General features: G+C 31.7%; 1 protein-coding gene across 7 annotated transcripts in view; it reads left to right on the forward strand.

Moving 5' to 3' along the window:
- Positions 1-21497, forward strand: part of RALGAPA1 (Ral GTPase activating protein catalytic subunit alpha 1) — a 212513-nt gene that overhangs the window by 63368 nt on the left and 127648 nt on the right. For 5 of the 7 annotated variants that reach the window (XM_079119319.1, XM_079119316.1, XM_079119315.1 and 2 more), the window contains exons 13-17: positions 3588-3736; positions 6137-6266; positions 8296-8533; positions 9840-10001; positions 17967-18107. In XM_079119319.1, coding sequence (XP_078975445.1) covers positions 3588-3736; positions 6137-6266; positions 8296-8533; positions 9840-10001; positions 17967-18107 — 820 coding nt within the window. The remainder of the gene's footprint in view (positions 1-3587; positions 3737-6136; positions 6267-8295; positions 8534-9839; positions 10002-17966; positions 18108-21497) is intronic. The other 2 variants (XM_079119318.1, XM_079119321.1) reach the window with 1 other exon arrangement.

Below are 21497 nucleotides of genomic sequence, written 5' to 3' on the forward strand. Positions count from 1 at the left end.
AGGTTATATTTCTTTCTGTTTGTTTTTTGTTTTTTACTTTTTTTATTACTTATTTATTTTGATTCATTGTACACAAATGGGGAACAACTGTTGTTTCTCTCGTTGTGCATAAAGTAGAGTCCCACCATTTGTGTAATCATACATGTACATCTAATGATGTTTGTCTTAGTCTGTTATTTTTCCTTCTCCCCACCCCCTCCCCACCCCTCTTTTTCCTCTATACAATCGATCCTTCCTCCATGCTTGCCTCTCTTCCACTCCCGGTTGTGTATCATCATCCGCTTGTCAGAGAGATCATTCGGCCTTTGGTTTTTTTGGGGATTGGCTTATCTCACTTAGTATGATATTCTCCAACTTCATTCATTTGCCTGAAAATGCCATAATTTTATTCTTCCTTATGGCTAAGTAATTGTGTATATATACCACAGTTTCTTTATCCATTCATCAATTGAAGGGTATGTAGGTTGGCCAAGGAGTGGGATAACTGGGTCAAATGGTGGTTCCATTCCAAGTTTTCTAAGGAATCTCCACACTGCTTTCCAGAGTGGCTGCACTAATTTGCAACCCCACCAGCAATGTATGAGTTTACCTTTCCCCCCATATCCCCGACAACACCTGTTGTTGTTTGTATTCTTGATAATAGCCATTCTAGTTGGGGTGAGATGGAATCTTAGGGTAGTTTTGATTTGCATTTCTCTTATTACTAGAGATGTTGAACATTTTTTCATATATCTGTTGATTGCTTGTACATCTTCTTCTGTGAAGTGTCTGTTCATTTCCTTAGCCCATTTATTGATTGGGTTATTTGTATTTTGGGTATAAAGTTTTTTGAGTTCTTTATATATTCTGGAAATTAGTGCTGTATCTGAAGGATGTGTGGCAAAAACTTTCTCCCACTCAGTAGGCTCTCTCTTCGCATCGCTGATAGTTTCCTTTGCTGAGAAAAAGCTTTTTAGTTTGAATCTATCCCAATTATTGACTCCTGCTTTTATTTCTTGTGTTTTGGGAGTCATGTTAAGGAAATTTGGTCCTAAGCCAAAATGATGACCATTTGGACCTACTTTTTCTTCTATAAGGTGCAGGGTATCTGGTCTGATTCCAGGGTCCTCTATCCATTTTGACTTGAGCTTTGTGCAGGGTGAGAGATAGAGGTTTAGTTTCATTTTGCTGCATACGGATTTCTAGTTTTCCCAGCACCATTTGTTGAAGAGGCTATCTTTTCTACATTGTGTGTTTTTGGCACCTTTGTCTAGTATGAGATAACTGTATTTATGTGGATTGTCTCTGTGTTCTATATTCTGTACCATTGATCTACCTGCCTATTTTGGTGCCAATACCATGCTGTTTTTGTTACTATTGCTCTGTAGTATAGTTGAAGGTCTGGTGTTGTGATACCCCTAATTCACTCTTTCTGCTAAGGATTGCTTTAGTTATTCTGGTTCTCTTATTCTTCCAAATGAATTTCATTATTGCTTGCTCTATTTCTTTGAGGTATATTATTGGGATTTTAATCAAAATTGCATTGAATTTGTATAGCACTTTTGGAAGTATGGCCATTTTGACAATATTAATTCAAGGGATAGTAGGAACATTTCTCAACATTGTAAGGGCTATTTATGTTAAGCCCACGGCCATTCTAAATGGAGAAAAACTGAAAAGCATTCCCGCTGAAACCTGGAACAAGGCAGGGATACTCTCTTTCACGACTTCTATTCAACATCATCCTTGAAACTCTAGCCAGAGCAGTTAGACTGACCAAAGAAATTAAAGGGATATGAATAGGAAAAGAAGAACTCAAACTATCCCTATTTGCCAATGACATGATTCTATATTTAAAGGACCCAAAAAATTCCACCAGAAAACTTCTAGAACTCATAAATGAATTCAGTAAAGTAGCAGCATATAAAATAAATGCTCATAAATTTAATGCATTTTTATTCATAAGTGATGAATTCTCTGAAAGAGAAATTAGGAAAACTATCCCATTCACAGTAGCCTTAAAAAAAAAAAAAAAAAAAACTTGGGAATGAGCTTAACAAAAGAGGTGAAAGACCTCTATAATGAGAACTACAGAACAGTAAAGAAAGACATTAAAGAAAACCTTAGAAGATGGAAAGAATCTCCCATGTTCTTGGATAGGCAGAATAAGTTTATATGTCTATAAAATAAATTGAGTGGTTTTCCTTTTTGTTTGTCACTGAAAGAACTCATGCAAGAGAAGATCATCTTCCGTGAAGGTTGGACAAAGCTTCGCCTATAGTGCTGTCTAGGCTTATTGTTCAGGGATGGGTCAGGGAGACCTGGATGACCAGTTCAGTTTCTTTTATGGTATTTGTGCAACTTTTATATTTCTTCTTGAGTCAGTTTTGGCAAATTATTACTTACTCAATTAAAAAATTCATTTAAGTTTCATTTTATTGGCATGAAGTTACTTGTGAATTGTCCCTTTTTTATTGGTGCATTATTATACATAATAGTGGGATTCTTTGCGACATATTTGTATATATACATAATTTGATCAGTTTCATTTTCCAGTACCTTCCCTTTCCTTTCCCTCCTCCCTTCCCCCAGTCCCCTTCCTCAGATTTACATGTCTTCCTTTTATTTTCATGAGGTCTTTTGAATTTTTTTTCCTCTCTAGCTTCTACATATAAGAGAGCATGCCGACCCTTGACTGGCTTATTTCACTTAATATGATACTCTCCAATGCACTTAGTTGTTATTTTAAATTCTCTACTGAATCTATAGGACTGTCCTCATTTTATTTCTAATGTTTATTTGTATTTTTTCTTGTTTTTCTTGGTCAGCATAGCTAGATTTTCAGAATTAGCTCTTTTTACTGTTTTAAAAGTTTGCTCAATAGTTTCTTCTCTCATTACTTTTTACAACTGCACTTTGTTATGTAGTTTTTTCCAGGAGATTTATATCACAATGTGGGCGTAGATGATGTAAATATTTTAAATTTTCAATAGTTGTAGTGTTCTGTTCTTCTGAAGTATCCTTGAGAGCATCTGTATACACCTCTCACCATTATAACTTTTTCCTCTGTAACAACATAAAATTAATGAGTTGTTTATAATTAAAGATACACGTTGATGACCCCTCATTAGAAATACTTATAATACTTATATATAATACTTATATGCAGTCTGTTTTCACCAAAAGAGATATACACACATAAAAATAAGAAAAAAGGGCTAAAATATTTTTACAGCTCATTCAGAAAAATTTTTCTGAACTAGTGACCTTTTTTATCCTTTTTTTATTGTTCTTTTCATGTTTTTGAGAGGAATAGGTTTATTATAATAAAGCTATCAGTTTAGCAATGCTTTTTTTGCATTTGTTTTACTTTCTTTGAGTGTCTATTAATAATTTTATATCTGCCTAGGTAAACATAAAAGTAGGCAAATTTAATGAGTTTAAATTTCAGATACTAAGCTAGTAGTAGAAGTAGGGTTAAAATTAACCCACAGTACCTTTAAGTTTTTGTAGATTTCCTAGTGATCAGCATCTAAGTTTGTTTCTCTTTGAATAGAAATTTGCCATTGAAATTCCATTGTGATAGATAATTATTTCTTTTGTTTTAGGTGTTCATTATAAACTCATCAAACATATTTCTTCTTGAACCTGCAAATGAAATAAAAAATCTTCTGGATGAGCACACAGATATGTGTAAACGCATTCTTAACATTTATCGGTACATGGTTGTACAAGTATCAATGGACAAAAGGACTTGGTAAAAAGTTTTTATCCTTTATATATATAAATATAAATATATATATATTCATTTTTTACTGTATACAGAAGTATAGTGATTTTTTGAATGAATAGCATCTATGAACAGGGCTTGTTAAAATGCTGTAGTGTCTCCTATTGAATAAATAAATAGATTTATAATGTATAGTAATCATGATGACAGTAGTTCCTTTCACTTTATCTCAAACATCTTTGATCATGCTTTCACAAGACCCCTTAGGTTATCTTTCTGAAGTATGCATATGATGGCCTCCCCAGTCCCAAGGAACAAATGCATGCATGTATATATGGAGAAAGGAATTTATGCATGTGTGAATGAATGAATGAATGAAAAGATGATTCATTGAATGTGTAATGCCCAATTCCTCAATCTAGCATTCAAAGCTTTGCATAGTCAGGCTCCTGCCTACTTTTCCCTGCCTTCTTCTTTTCTCTTAAATTTTTTCCCTATCTGCCTTGCTTGATAGGACCCTTCTTCCCAGTGTTATCAAATTGCTTTCTTCTGAGCACATTCCAGGCTTTTAGAATGATTGTCTGCCATCTTTCCCTCTTGTCACCAAAACTATTCTCTAAACCGTCCTCCTCTTTCTACATATTTTTACCCATATTTTTCCCTTACTTCTTTTCATTTTATATTTGCACTTCTGTATAGTTCTTGTCAAACTTGTCTTGATCCCTAAATTGTATGTAAACATTGAGAGGCCCTAGAAGGTATATACAAGTTGTTTTATTTTTCTATTTCCTATATTTCTTAACATAATACATTATTATATATACAAATAGTTTTCTTAACCAAGCCCTGTTGATAATGGACATAAAGTTATTTCTTTTTGTTTTTGGGGAGGAAGATAGTGAATAAATACCATTGTATATATTTGCTTTTCCTTCTTTGAATCATTCTTAAGTGGAACACTTGGTCAAAGGATCTGCCTTTTTAAAATTTTGGTACATAGAGAAAAATGACTATTTTGCAAATGTTCTTTACCAACAATTTTATTAGAATTACATTTAGAAGTAGTTACTAACATATTTGAAACATTTTTTTGCTAGGTTTTTTTCTAAGCTCTTTACATATGTTTCTTAATCTTCATAGCACTGTATGACAGAAATATCCCTATTTTACATGAAACAGTTCTTAGGCACAAAGAGATTATGTGATTTGTCCTTTTTCACACAGCCAGTATTTGGTGAGCAGAGATTTGAATTACAGTCTTTCTGACTTCAGAAATTATACTTCATTTGACCATGCTTTTTTTAGTCCTTTATTTTTATTTCTATATGCTTTGAATAATTGATAAATAAGCCATGCAGTAGTGCAAATCTTGCTTTGTGCAACACAATTTTAGAGATTTTCTTTTTTCTTAATTTTTTAAGATCTCCTAAAGTCATAGCACTTTGGGAAGTCCATAATTTATGTTAAATTTCCTAGACTTCATTATTTAAAATCATTCTTCTTATTACAGAGTGAATAGGTTATCTGATATATGAGTGAGTTAAGGTTTGACCATATCAGATAAGATTTATTTGTAAAATATGTGCTTTATTGTATAGGTAGTTGATTTGAAATAGCTTTTCATTTCTTACAGCTAAGCTAGAAGCCTAAAGTCATAAATGTGACACTTCAGAGTTTTATTTTTTTGTATGATTGTGTGTGTTTGCTTATAAATTCAGGATATTTTTAATTGAGTGATAGTTTTCTATTTGATTCTGCCCTTTCTTCCCAGAAAAACCATGGCATCTATATCTAGGACCTATTGTTGCCTTAACCATATTTCCCACAGTGACTGTCACATGTAATACTGTTCCGGGAATGGGCCTGTAGAATAGCTAAAAAGGATGAGGCTGCGATAGGTACTTGCACTTTAGCCTGGTTGTATATGCACCTAGAATTCCCTTATCAGTGAAAAAGAGGCCGAATCAGTTTTCAAATATCAGATGTAGTTTTATTGTTTCAATAGTAACGGTCTAGAAGAAAGAGGGAAGACAAGAACAATGTTAGAATTGGCTTGACTTGTAATACACAAAAAGAACAAAAGATTTAAAAATAACCAAAATAAAAGAATTGGAAGAGTCACTATTCTTACTTTTTCTCTTTCTCCTAAATGCTCATTATTAAAATCACAAATCTCCCTTATCTGTATCTGAGGATACTGTGGCTGAAAAATGATTTTAAAATGACTGATATAGATATATAAATTGAATTTTTAATTTCAATTTTTAACAAATTCTAAAACTTTGAAGTGGTCTTTCAAAGATATGTAATATTTGAGTTAATCCAAAAATAATACTATTTTTATAACAATTTTAATTTGAAAGTTAACTGCTAATCAAAAGCAAACATATGTAAGAAGGAAACATTAATTAATCTTTTTACTTTAAGGGAACAGATGCTGCTTGTGTTGCTCAGAGTCACGGAGTCTGTACTGAAGATGTCATCACAAGCTTTTCTACAGTTCCAGGGGAAAAAAAATATGACATTGGCAGGTCGACTTGCAGGACCACTTTTCCAGGCAATAAAAATAAAATAAATAGATGAGTAGATGGATAAATACATATTTTTAAAACATTTTTAATATATATTTTGTCAATGGATCTTTTGTTTAATTTTATTTATTTATATGTGGTGCTGAGCATTGAACCTAGGACCCCACACATACCAGGCAAGGGCTCTACCACTGAGCCACAACTCCAACCCTAGATATGTATTTTTTAAAGAATTCATTCAACCCTGAGCTTGTTACCTGGGGGAAAAAATATAAATCAGAAATCAGTTCATATTAAAGGTCTTTTGTAGAGCTAAATTAAAAGATGCTCATTTAAGTTGTTTATTTGCTGTACATACAAACTTAAACCTAGTGGAGGAGATACTATGTCTGTGAAAAAAGTGTTATCACAAAGGGTGATGATGCTAATCTTATCTCATGGCATGTTTATGTATTGTCACAAAAAAACTGTCACAGGATGTCAGGAGTAATAACCTGATTGTTTTCTTTATTAGATTATAAAACTTTGTAAGTTGTTCCATGGTAATGAAACACTAGTAATCAAGATTCATTCTTATGCTGTTATAGGAACTTTATAGTCCTTGCTTTTTAATTTGAAGTATCAGTGGTAGTTTGATTACACAGGAGTTATACACTGTGGTTTTCAACCTGAAGACAGAGATCTAGCTTTAAATGTGTTATAGAATCTTTGAAAAATAGGAAAAAAATTGTTTTAGGATGATAGATTTTAAAGAAAATACAGATAAAATTATTTTTAATGTCAAAAGCTGTGTCAGATCTAATTTTTGGTCATAAGAATAATCATAAAAAATTGTTTTTCAGATATTAACCTTTTTTCCCAAAGTTCTGTTTTGGTGATAAATAACCCTTTAAAAACAGAAACATGTATTAACTAAACTCCCATTTTCTTTTTAATTTCCCTGTTTTAACTAATCCAATGGTGGGAGCTACAAGAAGATAAAATTTTAAGGATATAACTTTTTCTGTCATTTGCACATTTTGATAGAATGAGAGATCGCTATTTACTACTGTTCTAAACTTTGCTCATTTTCCACCTTTATATTTCATGTGTAAATTGACATGAATTCCTCAATAAAATTTATGGAATTAGCTTTTTTTTTTTTTTTCTTAAACCATACTAGGGATTGAACTCAGGGTGGTGCTTTACCACTGAGCTATATCCCCAGCCCTTTTTATCTTTTATGTTGAAACAGGATCTCACTAAGTTGCTGAGGCTGGCCTGGACTTTTCAAACCTTCTATTTTTCACTCCCAAGTAGCTGGGATTATAGGCATGTGCTATCAGGACTGATTTGAGTTTAGCTTTTGAAACTTTTTATTTTGTGAATTGTTTATTCAATAGGAAGGCAAATCTTCAGTAGAAATTCACAAAATCTGAGAGCATAATGGTTGATCAATAGTTTCTGTCCTTTTTCGATTCCGTGATGGATTTAGTGCAGAATGCCCTTAATTCCTAAGATGTCTTTAAGATAAAATTTAATTTTAACCTTCAGTTTACACACAATTAAAAAAAAACACACACACATTTAAGTAAGGTGTCTATATCTCTTTTTTTTTTTTTTTTTTTTTTTAGGTGTTTATATCTCTAATACCTGTTTTATTTTAGTGAAAACTTTCAAATTATATAGTGATTTCCATCTTTAATTTGGGAATATACATTTGGGTTTATTAGTTCAATAATTTCAACACTAAATAGTGTAGAGACTTATCTTTTGTAAATAGCATTTATTTTGTATAATGTTACTATAATGCCTCATGAAAGACAGTTATGACTTTAGTGAGGTTTTTTTCAGTTTGAGTTACTGGTGTGTTGAGAGTTGATGATTGTTGAAATGAAATTTATAGTAGATACTAATGATTGCATAAATTGCTCTCACAAGCATTACTATGAAGAAAGGCTCATGGATATATGTTTTAAAATTCTTGTTTTTAGGTAATTTTTAAAAGAATCAAATATCTGATTTTGAAGTCACATACTACATTTCATTGTTATTTCTGAATATTTGTCTTTATAGACTCTTATAGTTGCCTGGATTAAAGCAAATCTAAATGTGTACATCTCACGTGAACTTTGGGATGACTTACTGTCAGTATTGTCATCGTTGACCTATTGGGAAGAGTTGGCCACTGAGTGGTCCCTAACTATGGAGACACTAACTAAAGTTTTAGCTAGGAATTTATATAGTTTGGATCTCAGTGATTTACCATTGGATAAGCTGAGTGAACAGAAGCAAAAAAAGCACAAAGGGAAAGGTAAGAATTGTTCAGAGGTGCTCCATATAAATTTGTTTAAAATAATTGAGTTGGGGAAAACCACTCCAGAAAGATGGAGGGGTGTAAAAGTCATGTTCTTTCTTAACTATTCCTGCCTTCATATACCCAGGAGATTAAATTTTTCGACAATAAAGCATGTAGATACTCTGTAATTTTTATTAACCGTTAAAATCAGTAGAAATTTTGACAAGAGATAAAATGCTCTATACATGTAGCTAAAGCTAATCTTATATATTTATATTTTGATGTTTAACCAAAATGGAAATTTATAAAATGCCATTCCTTCTTTTGGCAGGGGGCTGTGTTGGAAATTGAACCCAGAGTCACTTTACCACTTGCTCAGCTATGTCCTGTCCCCTTTTATTTTATTTTGAGACAGGGTCGAAATTGCCGAGGCCTTGAATGTGTGATCCTACTGCTTTGGCCTCTTAAGTAACTAAAATTATAGGCCTATACCATTGTTCCTGCCTATGCCATTCCTTTTTTAACATAAGCAAATTTGTAGTTGGAACTAAAGGAGTGATTTTACTTCACTCTACTTAAAAGTCTGTAATAAAGAATTTTTTTGGAAAATTCTTTTTTGTGTATGTGGTACTGGGGATTGAACCCAGGGCCTCATACATGCTGGGCAAGTATATCACTGAGCTACCATTGATTTGCACTCGCTGCCCTGGAAAAATTTTCAAAAGTATTTTCTTTGTTTTAACTAAAAAACATTCCCTAGGTTTGAAATGTGTCAGATGTTTAAAGGGATTGGGGCAGTAGCATAATGATTATATCATTAGTACATGTTTTTCTAATCCTTGGTTTGTTAGTATTTTGCATTTTTAAAAATTAGTTGCTAGCTGAAGATAACACTTAAGGGACTTAACCCTTTTTCCAGGATATTAAGAAGCTCAAACTACTTTTTTCTGAACTATATATTTCCCAAGTAGTTGTTATTTAGCAGGTAGAAATTAAGTAAACTTCACTATTGCAGGGTTTTGTATTAGTTCATTGCCTATCTTTTTTCTTATCCATATGTTTCATTTTTATTACAAAGCAAGTACATATCAGAAATTATAATAGTTTATTATTGATATAATTTTAAAATTCTGCATATTTTACAACATAATTTTTATATAAAATGAAGCTCAAAAAAATCACATACTGCATAGCATTTTATCTTGTAACTTTATACTTTATTATAAGTAAGCCTAAGAATATGAGGCAACATAGCATACATAATTTAAAGATATTATTGATCAGGTAACAGTACCTTGAGATTGAAAATCTACATTTCTAGGAGTTGGACATGAATTTCAGAAAGTTTCAGTTGACAAGTCATTTTCTAGAGGATGGAGCCGTGATCAGCCTGGCCAAGCCCCAATGAGACAGAGAAGTGCAACAACAACTGGCTCCCCAGGAACTGAAAAAGCGAGGAGTATAGTACGGCAAAAAACTGTAGGTACGTGTTGTTCAAAATCATGAGAATTGTATGGACCAGTACACTTACAGTCCTTTAAAAACAGTGTATATAAATGTACAATTTTCTTATCAGTTGATTTTGTTTTGAAATGAAAAACTTTTGTAGCAAAATCTCTTTTCCTTTAATAGTACTCAGTGTCCAACAGCATGCTATTCTATTCTCTTATACTATATTTATTGTTCATTATTGTTTTTATGTATTTCATTTAACTGTATGTATCCCTGATTTTAAAATGTTATTTTATAGGATTGAAGTAGTAGAACTCTGACTCAGTTTACAGAACTTGAGCACTAACTAGTATATTACTGTTAAATGAATATACTTGCAAACATGGAAATTTATGGTAGCTAATTTTTAGTGCTGCAACTATATAGATGGACTTCACAAACTTCCAACAAGTAATTCATGCTCTCTACTGGTACATAGCTGAGGCCAAGATGGAATCTATGCTAGTTTCCCTGCTACTTTTAACAAATAAGGAAGAAATTTCTATAATTTGGGAAATGCTAGTGAAGGAGTACTAATATGAAAAATTTCTAGGCATTCAAGCTAGCTACCATCTTATTTCTTTTCCTCTCAGAGGTTTGTAACTTGGTATGAATCATAGTAGAAAGAGTACTTGCAGTGAAAAAGGAGAGTTTTGTCCTAACCTCTTTTCTTTCTCTCTTTCATCACTAAATAGCTAGATAACCTTGGATAATTTATCAAACCTTTCCAGGCTTTAAGTACTTCATCTGTGTAGTAGGCATGATAATACTTGTTTCATACCTGAAACAAAAATTACTTGAAGTTATTTCAGGATTTATGATCTTATGATTCCAGAAAAGGAGAATTTTCCATGGAAATGTATCTATATTGAATGGTAATCAATAATAAACATTATTGGTTTTAAAGAGATTGAAAACCATCATTATAAAGATGTCTTCTATGAAATAGTGAGTTCTGAAGTATTGAGAATTATAGCTTGAAAGGAAGATGCAGAAATGAAAGAAATAAGAAATCAGAATTTAAGAATTAAAAATTATGTTTGATTTTAAATCCTTTAAAGGGATCACATTTTCAGAACTGTCTTATAAAATAAACATATAGTTGTATTAATTGTATATGCCAAGCAGAAAGAATAAGAAATAACATAAGGAAAAAGGATATTTGTGGACTGAAATTAATTTAATGCTTTGGAATTTTGGTATATACAATTACCTTTGGGAATCCTAAGGAAAATATTGAAATGTGTTTCTTCAGTTTAATGTCACATTTACATTTACAGAAAATAGCTGTATTTGAAAGGAATTATTTTTACATTTAAATGTTTACTTAAAACTTGAAATCATTTTAAAGTACTTTTTTCTGATTACAGAATTTATTCTTAGTTTATAAAATGTAAGGAAGTTCCATTAGCTGTCTAGTGACAAAATAATCATTTTTAACAAGTTGACATATATCTTTCTAGTCTTTTAAATAGTATGTAATAAAATACTCATCTTGAAATCAGCTGTGATTACTTTCTGGTATTTAAGTCAAAAAATCTTGTGTAGTTTCTTCAGTGGATAAGCCTCTCAAACAAAAAGTTAAATTATTAAAATTTTTGTTAAGAAAGGTACCTGCATAAAGTTAGAAAATCCTTTAAAGGACAATAGATTAAATTAGGACATTTTTTGGAGATATATTTTCTTAAAAATTTTTAATTAAAATTTTATGTTCTTAATGTACATGGTTAAAAATTCATTCTGATAAAAAGTGTAAACAATGCAGTCTTTGCTTCATCCCTACTCTTCATCATCCCAGTTCATCTAAGTAGAGACAACCACTGTTACCAATTTCTTGAACATCCTTCTAAAAGTTACTTTATGCATATACAGGCATAAAGCATAGTATCTATACCGTTGTGAACCTTGGTTTTTACACTTTTGAATGAAAACAAAATTTTTAAGTATTCACTATGGAAGCACTGTTCTTACCATTGTTTTAGTTGTGAACAAAGCAAAGTTCATTGGAGCTGACAATTCTAGTATTGGAGAGATGTGTAATAAACAGATAAACCAATAAACATATTGGGTAGTAGTAAGTCATGAAGAAAATGCAGTACAAAGGGCTAGGGAGAAATTTTTAAAATATTAAAAAAGGAAAAACAAAACAATTTAAATACAACAAAGGACCAGGGAATAATAAGACTGGGGAAATAGGATTATTTTAGGTAGGATGGGAAATGTCTGTTTTATCATATAAGAACAGAAGCCTGAATAAAGTGAAAGGATGAGCTTAGCAACTACCTATGAGAAACTCAAGGCAGTGAGAAATGTAAAACATCCTGAAGCCAGGAATATGCTTGGGTTTTTGAGGAAGAGTAAGAAAGTCAACTGTGGCTGAAGTGGAGTGTAGGATAAGAAAGGAGGAGATTCTTAGGAGATTAAATCAAGGTATTATAATAATAATGTGTCTTTAAAATTACTATATATCAAAAAGTGTTGAACTTCCTGCATCTTATTTCATTACATTAAAGTACCATAATTTAACCTATGTTCTAAAGATGGACATATATTTTATTATTTTTTACTATTAAAAATGGTATAGAATATATTTATATATGCTAATTACTTTACGCACAAATACAGGTTTATCTGTAGGACTTGAAATTAACTTGCCCCAAAAGAGACCATACTAATTTTTTTTATTAACCCAATACCTTTATTTATTTATTTGTATGTGGTGCTGAGAACCAAACCCAGTGCCTCACATGTGCTCTACCACTGAGCTACAACCCCAGCCCAAGAGACCATACTAATTTATATTTCCATTCACAATAAAGAATTCCTGTTTCTTCTACATACTTGCCTTTAATTATATTATCAAATGTTTTGCTAAGTGTGCTTTGAAAAATTATGTTTGTCTTTTAATGTTTTTTGTTGTTGATGATGTTTTGTTGGCCTTGTTTGTTTTATTTCTGAGTGAGGTCTCACTATGTAGTCCAGACTAATTTTGAACTCCTGGACCCAAGGAATGCTCCTGCCTTTACCTCCTGAGCTGGGACTATAGGCATGCACCTATCCATTGTTTTTCTTCTTCTTTTTTTTTTTTTTAATAATGGGAATGAAGATGAGCATATTTTTATTAAGTTCAAAAGTCACTTGGGATCTTCCACACAATCAAAACATAAAAAAATGCAGTAGTCCATAATGATACTCAAAAATGTGTATGTGTTACATGAAAGGGGTGGGAGATGTGAAGTTAAAGCTCTTTACCAAAAAATTTAAGCCAGTCTGTATAGAAGAACTGAAGGGATTTTTTTTTTTTAAATCTGTTTAAATTGCTTACATAGTTAAGCAAGGATCATTGGTTGATGCTAAAACCATTAGGTACAAGTTTGCTTGAGAATAGGATATTTGCTTGTAGCCTTGGATCATCCCACATTTTCTTTACATTTGTAAAGGGAAATGTACCTTTACAGTAGAGGTTCAGTAGGTATACTTAAGCCTGTATACCTAACTTCTAGATTATAGTACATGTAGGACGTAGAACAAGTTAAATGACTCCATAGGGAACAAATAAAACTAGAATGTAGTACATTTTATGAGATAATTGACATAGATTCTTCAAAAAGACATTATCTTTTTTAAATGTTGGGTGTGGGGTTTGTTTTAGATTAAAGAGGCAATACCTGAATGTAATACATTAACACTGATGAAATCCTGGATTCAAAAAAATAAAAATAATTTTATAAGTAAGTTGGAATATGATTGGCTATTAATTGATATTATAGAATTTTAAAACATTTTCTCAGGTTTAGTAATGGCATTAGCTATGTAGGAGGATGACCTTACTCATAGATGAATCCTGTAGTATATAGGGAATGAAGTCATGGTATCTTCTGCAAACTTACTTTCAAATACTTCAGTAAACACACACACACACACACACACACACACATCAGAAATAAAGCAAAATTGACAAAATGTTAACAGCTTGAATTTAGGGTTTTTTTTTTTTTTTTTAATTGTGGTGCTGGGGATTAAACCCAGGGCCTTGTGCTTGTGAGGCAAGCACTCTACCAACTGAGCTATATCCCCAACCCTAGGGGGTATATATATGTGTGCATTTTTGTAGCCTTTTAACCTTTTCTAGATGATTGACAATTTTCTTAATAATAAAATATTGAGAAAAAGATTTTTTCTTAAAGTCATTATATGACTCGTACTGCCAGCAGTATAGTAAACTTTATATTCTGGAGCTGTTAGATATTCTTGCTACTTTTTCATTATACTGTTGGATCTACAAAATGTCAGGGAAATCTCTAAGATTCTCCTTCATGACCCTACTTCTCCCAGGCCACACTTAAAAAAAAAAAAAAAAAAAAGCTACTTGCTTAAAATAGAGTAGTAATGGGCACTAAGCATACTAGAAAAGTGGGCTGACTTTACAGCAAACTGCTGATATCTAAATACATTTTGCTATGTACTTTGGGTATCCAAACTAAAACCTTGGCAAGCTGCAAGATCAGAGACTGGAATTGAAAGTTTTCACATTAAATTGCCCTCACATTAGACAAGGGCAAAATTTGATTTTCTGCAGGTAATGCTTGCTGGCAGTTGGTGCAAGCAAATGCAAATTACATTTGGAGGAATGCAGTCTGAATTAGGCCTCCAGAAATTGCACACAATATGAACTCACAGAGATTACTCAAGTAAGGAAACAAACTGTTGGTGTGTTAACAAATGAAAACAGATTTAGATTCCTAACAGATATTGATCCTTGTTATTGGAATATAATTTTTCAGACTGTAACATAACTGTTTGAAATGTTTAAAGGAAAAGTGATAGACTCATAAAGATGATTTTTTTAAAAAGAAAACCAAACAGAGCTTATAGAAGTAAAAACATTTACTAAGAGAACAAAGAGCATCAGTCACTTGAAAGAGAGATCTGAAGAATTACCCAGGATAAGGATATGAAAAATATGAAGCTTATGAAATATGTGGAATGGGATAAGGAGGTCTACTATGTCTGATTGGATTTCTGGAAGGAGAGAGTGAAGGAAAGGCAATATTTCAAGGGTAACAAATAGTTGATGAAAGATATGAGTCTTTAGAAACAGAAGCACATAGTCTACTAACTGGAGTGAATAGATATAAACTCACACCTAAATGTTTCACTGGCACTGCAGAATGGAAAGACAAAAGAGTTTAAAAGCTGCAAAGAGAAAAAAATAGAGAACCTACAAAATAATAATAGTTACATTAAAAACAATGTTTTTAGTACCAACAGTGGAAGATAAGACAGTGAAATAATATCTTAAAGTGCTATGGAAAAATAACTGTCCATAGAGAATTGTGTATTGAATAAAAGGTTCAAGAATAGCATATATATAAACAAAAAAACTTAAAAATTTTGCTACCATCTGACCTTCATGAAAGGAACTAAAGAATATGTCAGGAAAAAGAAAAATTATACCAGGATTGAAGTCTGAGATATAAGAAGGAATAAATGATCAAAGAAATTGGTAAATGTATAGGTAAATCAAATGTTATCTAAATATAATAATCTGTAGTTTTGGAGTTAGAGAGCAGAATTAAAATGTTGGTCAGTGGCATATAATTCAGGGAATTTAGTAAGAGAATAAGTTCTAAAGTCTTTGTCTTATATGGGGTAGGGAGCTGGTGGTATTACAACACTAACTTTAGACTTGAAAAATATATAGGAAAAATATAACTCATCTTTGAAGAATTCATTCAAAATAACACAAATGTATACCACCCTAAATACAAAAAAGTTCCAAGGTGCCCAAGCTTTCTTTAAATTAGTGATAGGAAAGAAGGGACAGAAAAGGAATTGTTATACCCCAAGAAAAAAGCCTTTAAAAAAAAAGTTTGAAGAATATAAAACTTTATTTTTTAAAAAATAAATATATTTATTTCACATCTGGTTATACTGTGGATGGTATTATTTCTTTTGTGTAACCAGTGCTTGGTTTTGCCTGTGTTTTGGTCTTTGCTTTAACAAGTTCTAATGAGTTAACATAACTTTTGAAGTTAACATAACTTTTTATTATTTCAAATTAGATTATAAAATTGTTGGTCATTTTCACAAGAATAAAAAGAATCTAGCAGGAAAACTCAAATACGGTCAGATTCCGAATTTTTGTATATGGATTAAATTTTAAACTACACTTATCTTTAAACCATTATACAGCAGGCCATACACCGAAGTCAGATTATTGCCATAATCTTAACTATTCTAACCCTTCACACCTTGCTGCATGTAGACGAACCTAAAAACAGCTCTTAAATCCTTTATTTTGCCAGCGTTCATAACATATTTTGAAAATTTGTGATTTTTTTTCTAGTTATAAACTAAATAATTTTAGGTTTTAGTTAATGGTTTTGTTTTCTCTGTCTTCATAATCTGAAGCTTTTGTTTTTGAACTCTTACTCATTTGTCACTATTCATTAAAAATATATTGAGCTCATATGTGCCAAGTACTAGGAATTCAAAGAGGATATAGTTCTTGATTTTGAAAAGTTGAGTAGGCTAGCATAAAAGTATGTAGTCTACTAAAAAGCAGAAATTCTTAACTTGTTTTTATCTATTGTTGTCAGTAGTTAAATAATTGTACAGGAGGATCAAAAAACACTTCTTAAATGGAATGACATTTCAAGTATGAGTTTGTAAGGAAGAAAAAGGAGACCAAGGACATTATTAGTAAGATACAAAGCTGTTACGTTGTTGTGAAAGAGCATGAAACTTATAGGGAACAGTATAAAATTCTGTGTTGTAGCAGCATGGAAGAATAGTGGAAAGATATGAAGTTTCAGAAAGAGGTTGATAGTAGCCAGGTCAGAAAAAAAAAATTCCTTAACCCTTAATGTGATGGGTTAAGGAATTTAGGCATAGAACCCAATGTTTCCGGTAATCAGGAAAGCCTATAATTTTTAATTGCTGTTAACAAACTGTCCCCCTGACTCCTACTGCCTATTTCACTATTACACTGAATGTTATGCAATGTTGTTTAAGTCCTCTATTTGTACATAACAATACATATATATAACTTCATTTAATCAGTAGTTCTTAACTAAAAGTTAAAGTCTCTGAATTTAAATTACTAGTTTATTTCTAAGTCAACTAAACTTTGTCTTTAATTTTGTGAACACAGTACTTTTAAAGAAATTATCAAATACAGCTGCAAATGTGATTTTTAAAATGTCATAAAATTTAAAGTAACTTTTAAAAACAACCCTTAAAGTTTTTGTTTATGATTTGAGGGAGCATGAAATTGTCCTTCTCAAAAATGTGATTCTTAATATTGATTGCAAATTCTGTTTATGTTTCTATTTAAAATTTTAATTGTACTTTTATACTTTACTATAAATTAAATACTGATTTGGTTAGGCATTCTTCTACCAGGAACAAATACTAAATATGAGAATATGTCCTTTTGACTATGATTCACACATAATTTTCTAAAAAAGACCTGAGTGACTTGGAAACTTTTGGGAGGGAGAGTTTGCAAATAGGAGTGGTTAGTTCTTAGAATTCCGCTTCTTAAGAAGAGTGAGAATTGCCTAGAGAAATGCCCAAATATGGTACTAAAATTTTCTTTGAATTGATACTGAATTTCTTTCAATGTTTCCATTCAACAAACTTCTCAATTCTTGGTTTTGAGAACATCATGCTACAGTGTCTGCTGTTTTTAATGCTGTTCCATTGTATTTGCTAATAATTAAGAGCATTTTCCTGCTTTACACCAAAAAATTTACATTTACAAAATATGTGTGTTCTCTGATTTCTTTTCTTACAGCTTGCCAGTATTTGCCGTGCTGAAATGATTTAATTTAAAATTTCCTTCCTTTGTATCTTTTAGTTTTCTCTGTTGCTGCTTTTTCTGTGACACAGCCTTTCATTATAGTCACTCTTCTTTTTTCCTTCCCCACTTCTTTCTTTTCCTTTTTTAAAGCCATGAGAAGCCGATCCATTGGTGAATGTGCTCTGCCATCGGCCTATATACGCAGTGCTAAAAGTGCTCCTGTTCTGATCCATACTTCCAAACCCTTCTTGCCTGATATTGTTCTCACTCCCCTTTCTGATGAGCTTTCAGGTAGTGCCACCTCTGCTAATTTCTGCACCACCTTTTTCACTTTTTAATCCTCTGCTTTCAAATTTTGCTTAATCAAATAAACTCTTCAAAGTTAATTTCTTTGGGGGAGGTATGGGAAACTGGGAAATGACTGAGAAATCAACATTTTGAGTTATTTGAACTCTAATGCTATCCTTGCAGTTCATTCTGGAAGTGCTAAGTTTAGTGCTGTGCCAATGTCCAATATTTTTGGTTGTAAATGGCTAATATTTTGCTTTATGTTTGATTATTTTTCTCAAGTGGTTAAAAGAAGTAGTAATGCATGTTTATATATCATAGATGTCTCATAGAGGTGACTTAAGATAATCAGAGTCTTGACCTTTAATTTCCCATTGTTTGACTAACAATATGGTAAATTTTGAATAATTTGTTCTATCCTTTAGAGTAATAGAGCTAAAAGTAAGGGCACGCAGTCATAGGAGAAAGTACATAACCTAAAAGTTACTTTGGAATAAATCTTTATTTATATTGGATATTATAGTATGTAGAATTCTAAGGACTCACTCATTTTTAAATCATTGCTTAAAGGCTCAGTTTACAAGGAGCTTCAAAACCTACTCAGGTTTTCCATTCTGGGATTCAGGTACTTCATCTCTAGTACTGGGATGGCCTACTGTTTTATTAAGGTTAATTCACATCATCAAATATATGTTTCCTGGATTCACTTCAGTGGGTTTAGAGAATTATACACACCCCTATACACCATAACCCCAAGCAAATTATAGAATGTTTGCATTACCCTAAAAGTTCTCTAGTAGTTGGAGAAGAGTTTAAAAAATAGGAATGGTTAGTTCTTAGAATTCAGCTTCATTAAGAAGAATTGAGAATTGCCTGAAGGAACCATGAAGCAAGATTCATTTGTGTTAATAATGATACTTCAGGTAAAGTCCCTTTCCCCATCCCTAATCCCATTAAGATGAGATTTCTTCCAAGTCAGTGGGGCTAACCTAATTGAGAATTATCAATTAGTAGGTACAAAAACATCTACCTCCTATGTATTATATTTGGTAATCTTTGGATTTGTTATAAATGAAAAAACTTAGTACTTATGTTCCAAATGAGAAAATAAAACATTCAATTACTGAATATGATCTGTTTATGTTTTTTAATTCAGGATGCATTGACTGGGAAACATTTCAGAATATCTTTTAGGATGTTTTTGAGAGGTGTTTAGGTATATTTTGAAACCATAATACAATTAGAGATAATTTATATTGAAATTAATAGTTGATTTTGCCGTTTAGTTATAATAAGCAAAAATTTGGCTTCCGTCCAAACTGGATGCTCAATTAAGTATTTAATGTAAGAATGAATGAGTTTTACAGTAGAAAAAATAGGCAACTTGAATATTTTAGGCTGTCATATTTTGTTTCTTCAATATTCCATTTAAACACAGTACCTTCCTGAATAGCATAGATTTTGGTTTGTTTATATCAAATTGTAATTTAGTTATTTTAATTGGTAAACAAAGCAGTATTTCTGTCTTAACAACTAGATAGTTAAAAGAAACTCAATTTATTGTAAACTTTTCTTAGATACATTTTTTGCTTCAAGCTTTTAAAAGCATTTAATGCAAACCATTTTTTACTTGTTTATAAAAATTAAAATGAGTTTTAGTCACTAACTCTCAAAGGTTTGGTTGGATTGTATGTTTTTCTGTCATTAAAAACTGCCAGATTTTTTTTCCCCTCAGAATCTACAGGGCTTTACAAAATATCTTTTCTGAAATTTAAATACTATTTCGGCAAGTAATTATTTAAGAGCCAAAATATTTTTAGAAATCTAAAATAAACAAAAATGAGATCATTTCTTTTAAAGTGTTTTAAAGTACTACTTTAGCCAGCGTGAGAAGTTCCTATTTCAGAATTCTTGCTTTGCTGTAAATAACATAATTGAGAAAGATTACCTTTTAAAAAGATTTTATGATTTAAACATTTATGAAGAATGTTTAAAAGTAATTTTTTCTGAGTGGCACTTTTATTGGTTGTATTCATTTCCCCCATTTGCAGTAAAATGCCTTCTATGATAAATTTAAGATTTAGATGACATGGAGACACCAGTCACTTAAACAAAACAAACCTTACGTCTGATCATCAAAATAATAATTATTCATTTTTGAAAATGTTGTTTATATGGGAAGGTGTACAAGAAAATATGTCTCTTAAACCAATGCTAATTTATTGATAACTTAAAATACTTTTGCTGTCATTTTTTATACATTTGTACTTTTAAAGTATAATCAGTCAGTTTGAATTAAGAATCATTTTCCTCTTAGAACTCCTTGAAAGGAGTTTTTTTTTTTCCCCTGAAAAATGACTTATGAGCAAAGTTAACATACTTCAACCTGAGGCAGGAATTTAGAATACTTTCAAGGAGATGTGTAGCTATAGAGAAGAAAAGATTAAATGGTCATAATGCCCATCAACATATTGAAGGCTCTCAGAAGTCCTGTTAAAAAACGTGTAATATTTCCAATATTTCACAGTTATCTTTCTAGATACATAAATATTGACAGCCTGTAGTATTCAGGTTCCAAAGAGGAAAAATTTGGAAAATATTGAACTAAACTTATAATGAAAAAAAAAAAAAAAAAGCACCATAGAAATTGGATGAGATTGTTCTTGTACCAGTTTATATTGAAGAAATCTGAGTTATTGAATTGATTATTGCCCCTGTGGTCCTCCAAGGCAAATTGAAGGCCTGGAGTTTGTTTCTCTAGGGATTAGGTAGAGGGGAGGGATAGGAGGAAAAGGAGTTTTATGAGTAGAAATTTGTAACAATAGTGCCGTGTTTTAAAAAATGTTCAAAAAGTCTTGGATCATCAAACAGTTCAACTGGTTGGTTGTTTCCTTCCAAGGTTTAAGTAAAATTTACCTTAGTTTGATGAATATAAGCCATTGACATACATTCAAAAGTCAAAACTAAGAAGAAAAGTGAACAGGAGAGGAAAGTGCAGGCTTAAATGAACATGTAAGATTTTCTGAGTCTCTCTGTGAGATCAGGTAATTGAGGTTTCTGTAACTCCTTCACGAAACAAACAAACAGAAAAAGCAGTGAAACTACTAATAGTCATTCTAGCTTTTGATTAGACATAGAATTTATCAGAAAAATACTTACCCAGGTGTTCTTGAATAATTTGGGGAGTTAAAAGGAAATTCTTGGGGGGAGGGAAGGGTTAGTGTTAGGGTTAGAGTTAGGGTTAGGGAGCGGGGCAAGTATGGAGGAAGAAAGTACTGTATAGAGGGTAAAGAGGGGTGGGAGGGGTGAGGGGAAGGGGAAAAAAATAACAGAATGAATCAAACAACATTACTGTATGTGGATTTATGATTACACAAATGGTATGCCTTTGCG

The sequence above is a fragment of the Sciurus vulgaris genome (assembly GCF_902686455.1).
Source record: "Sciurus vulgaris genome assembly, chromosome: 2".
Lineage (NCBI taxonomy): Eukaryota > Metazoa > Chordata > Mammalia > Rodentia > Sciuridae > Sciurus > Sciurus vulgaris.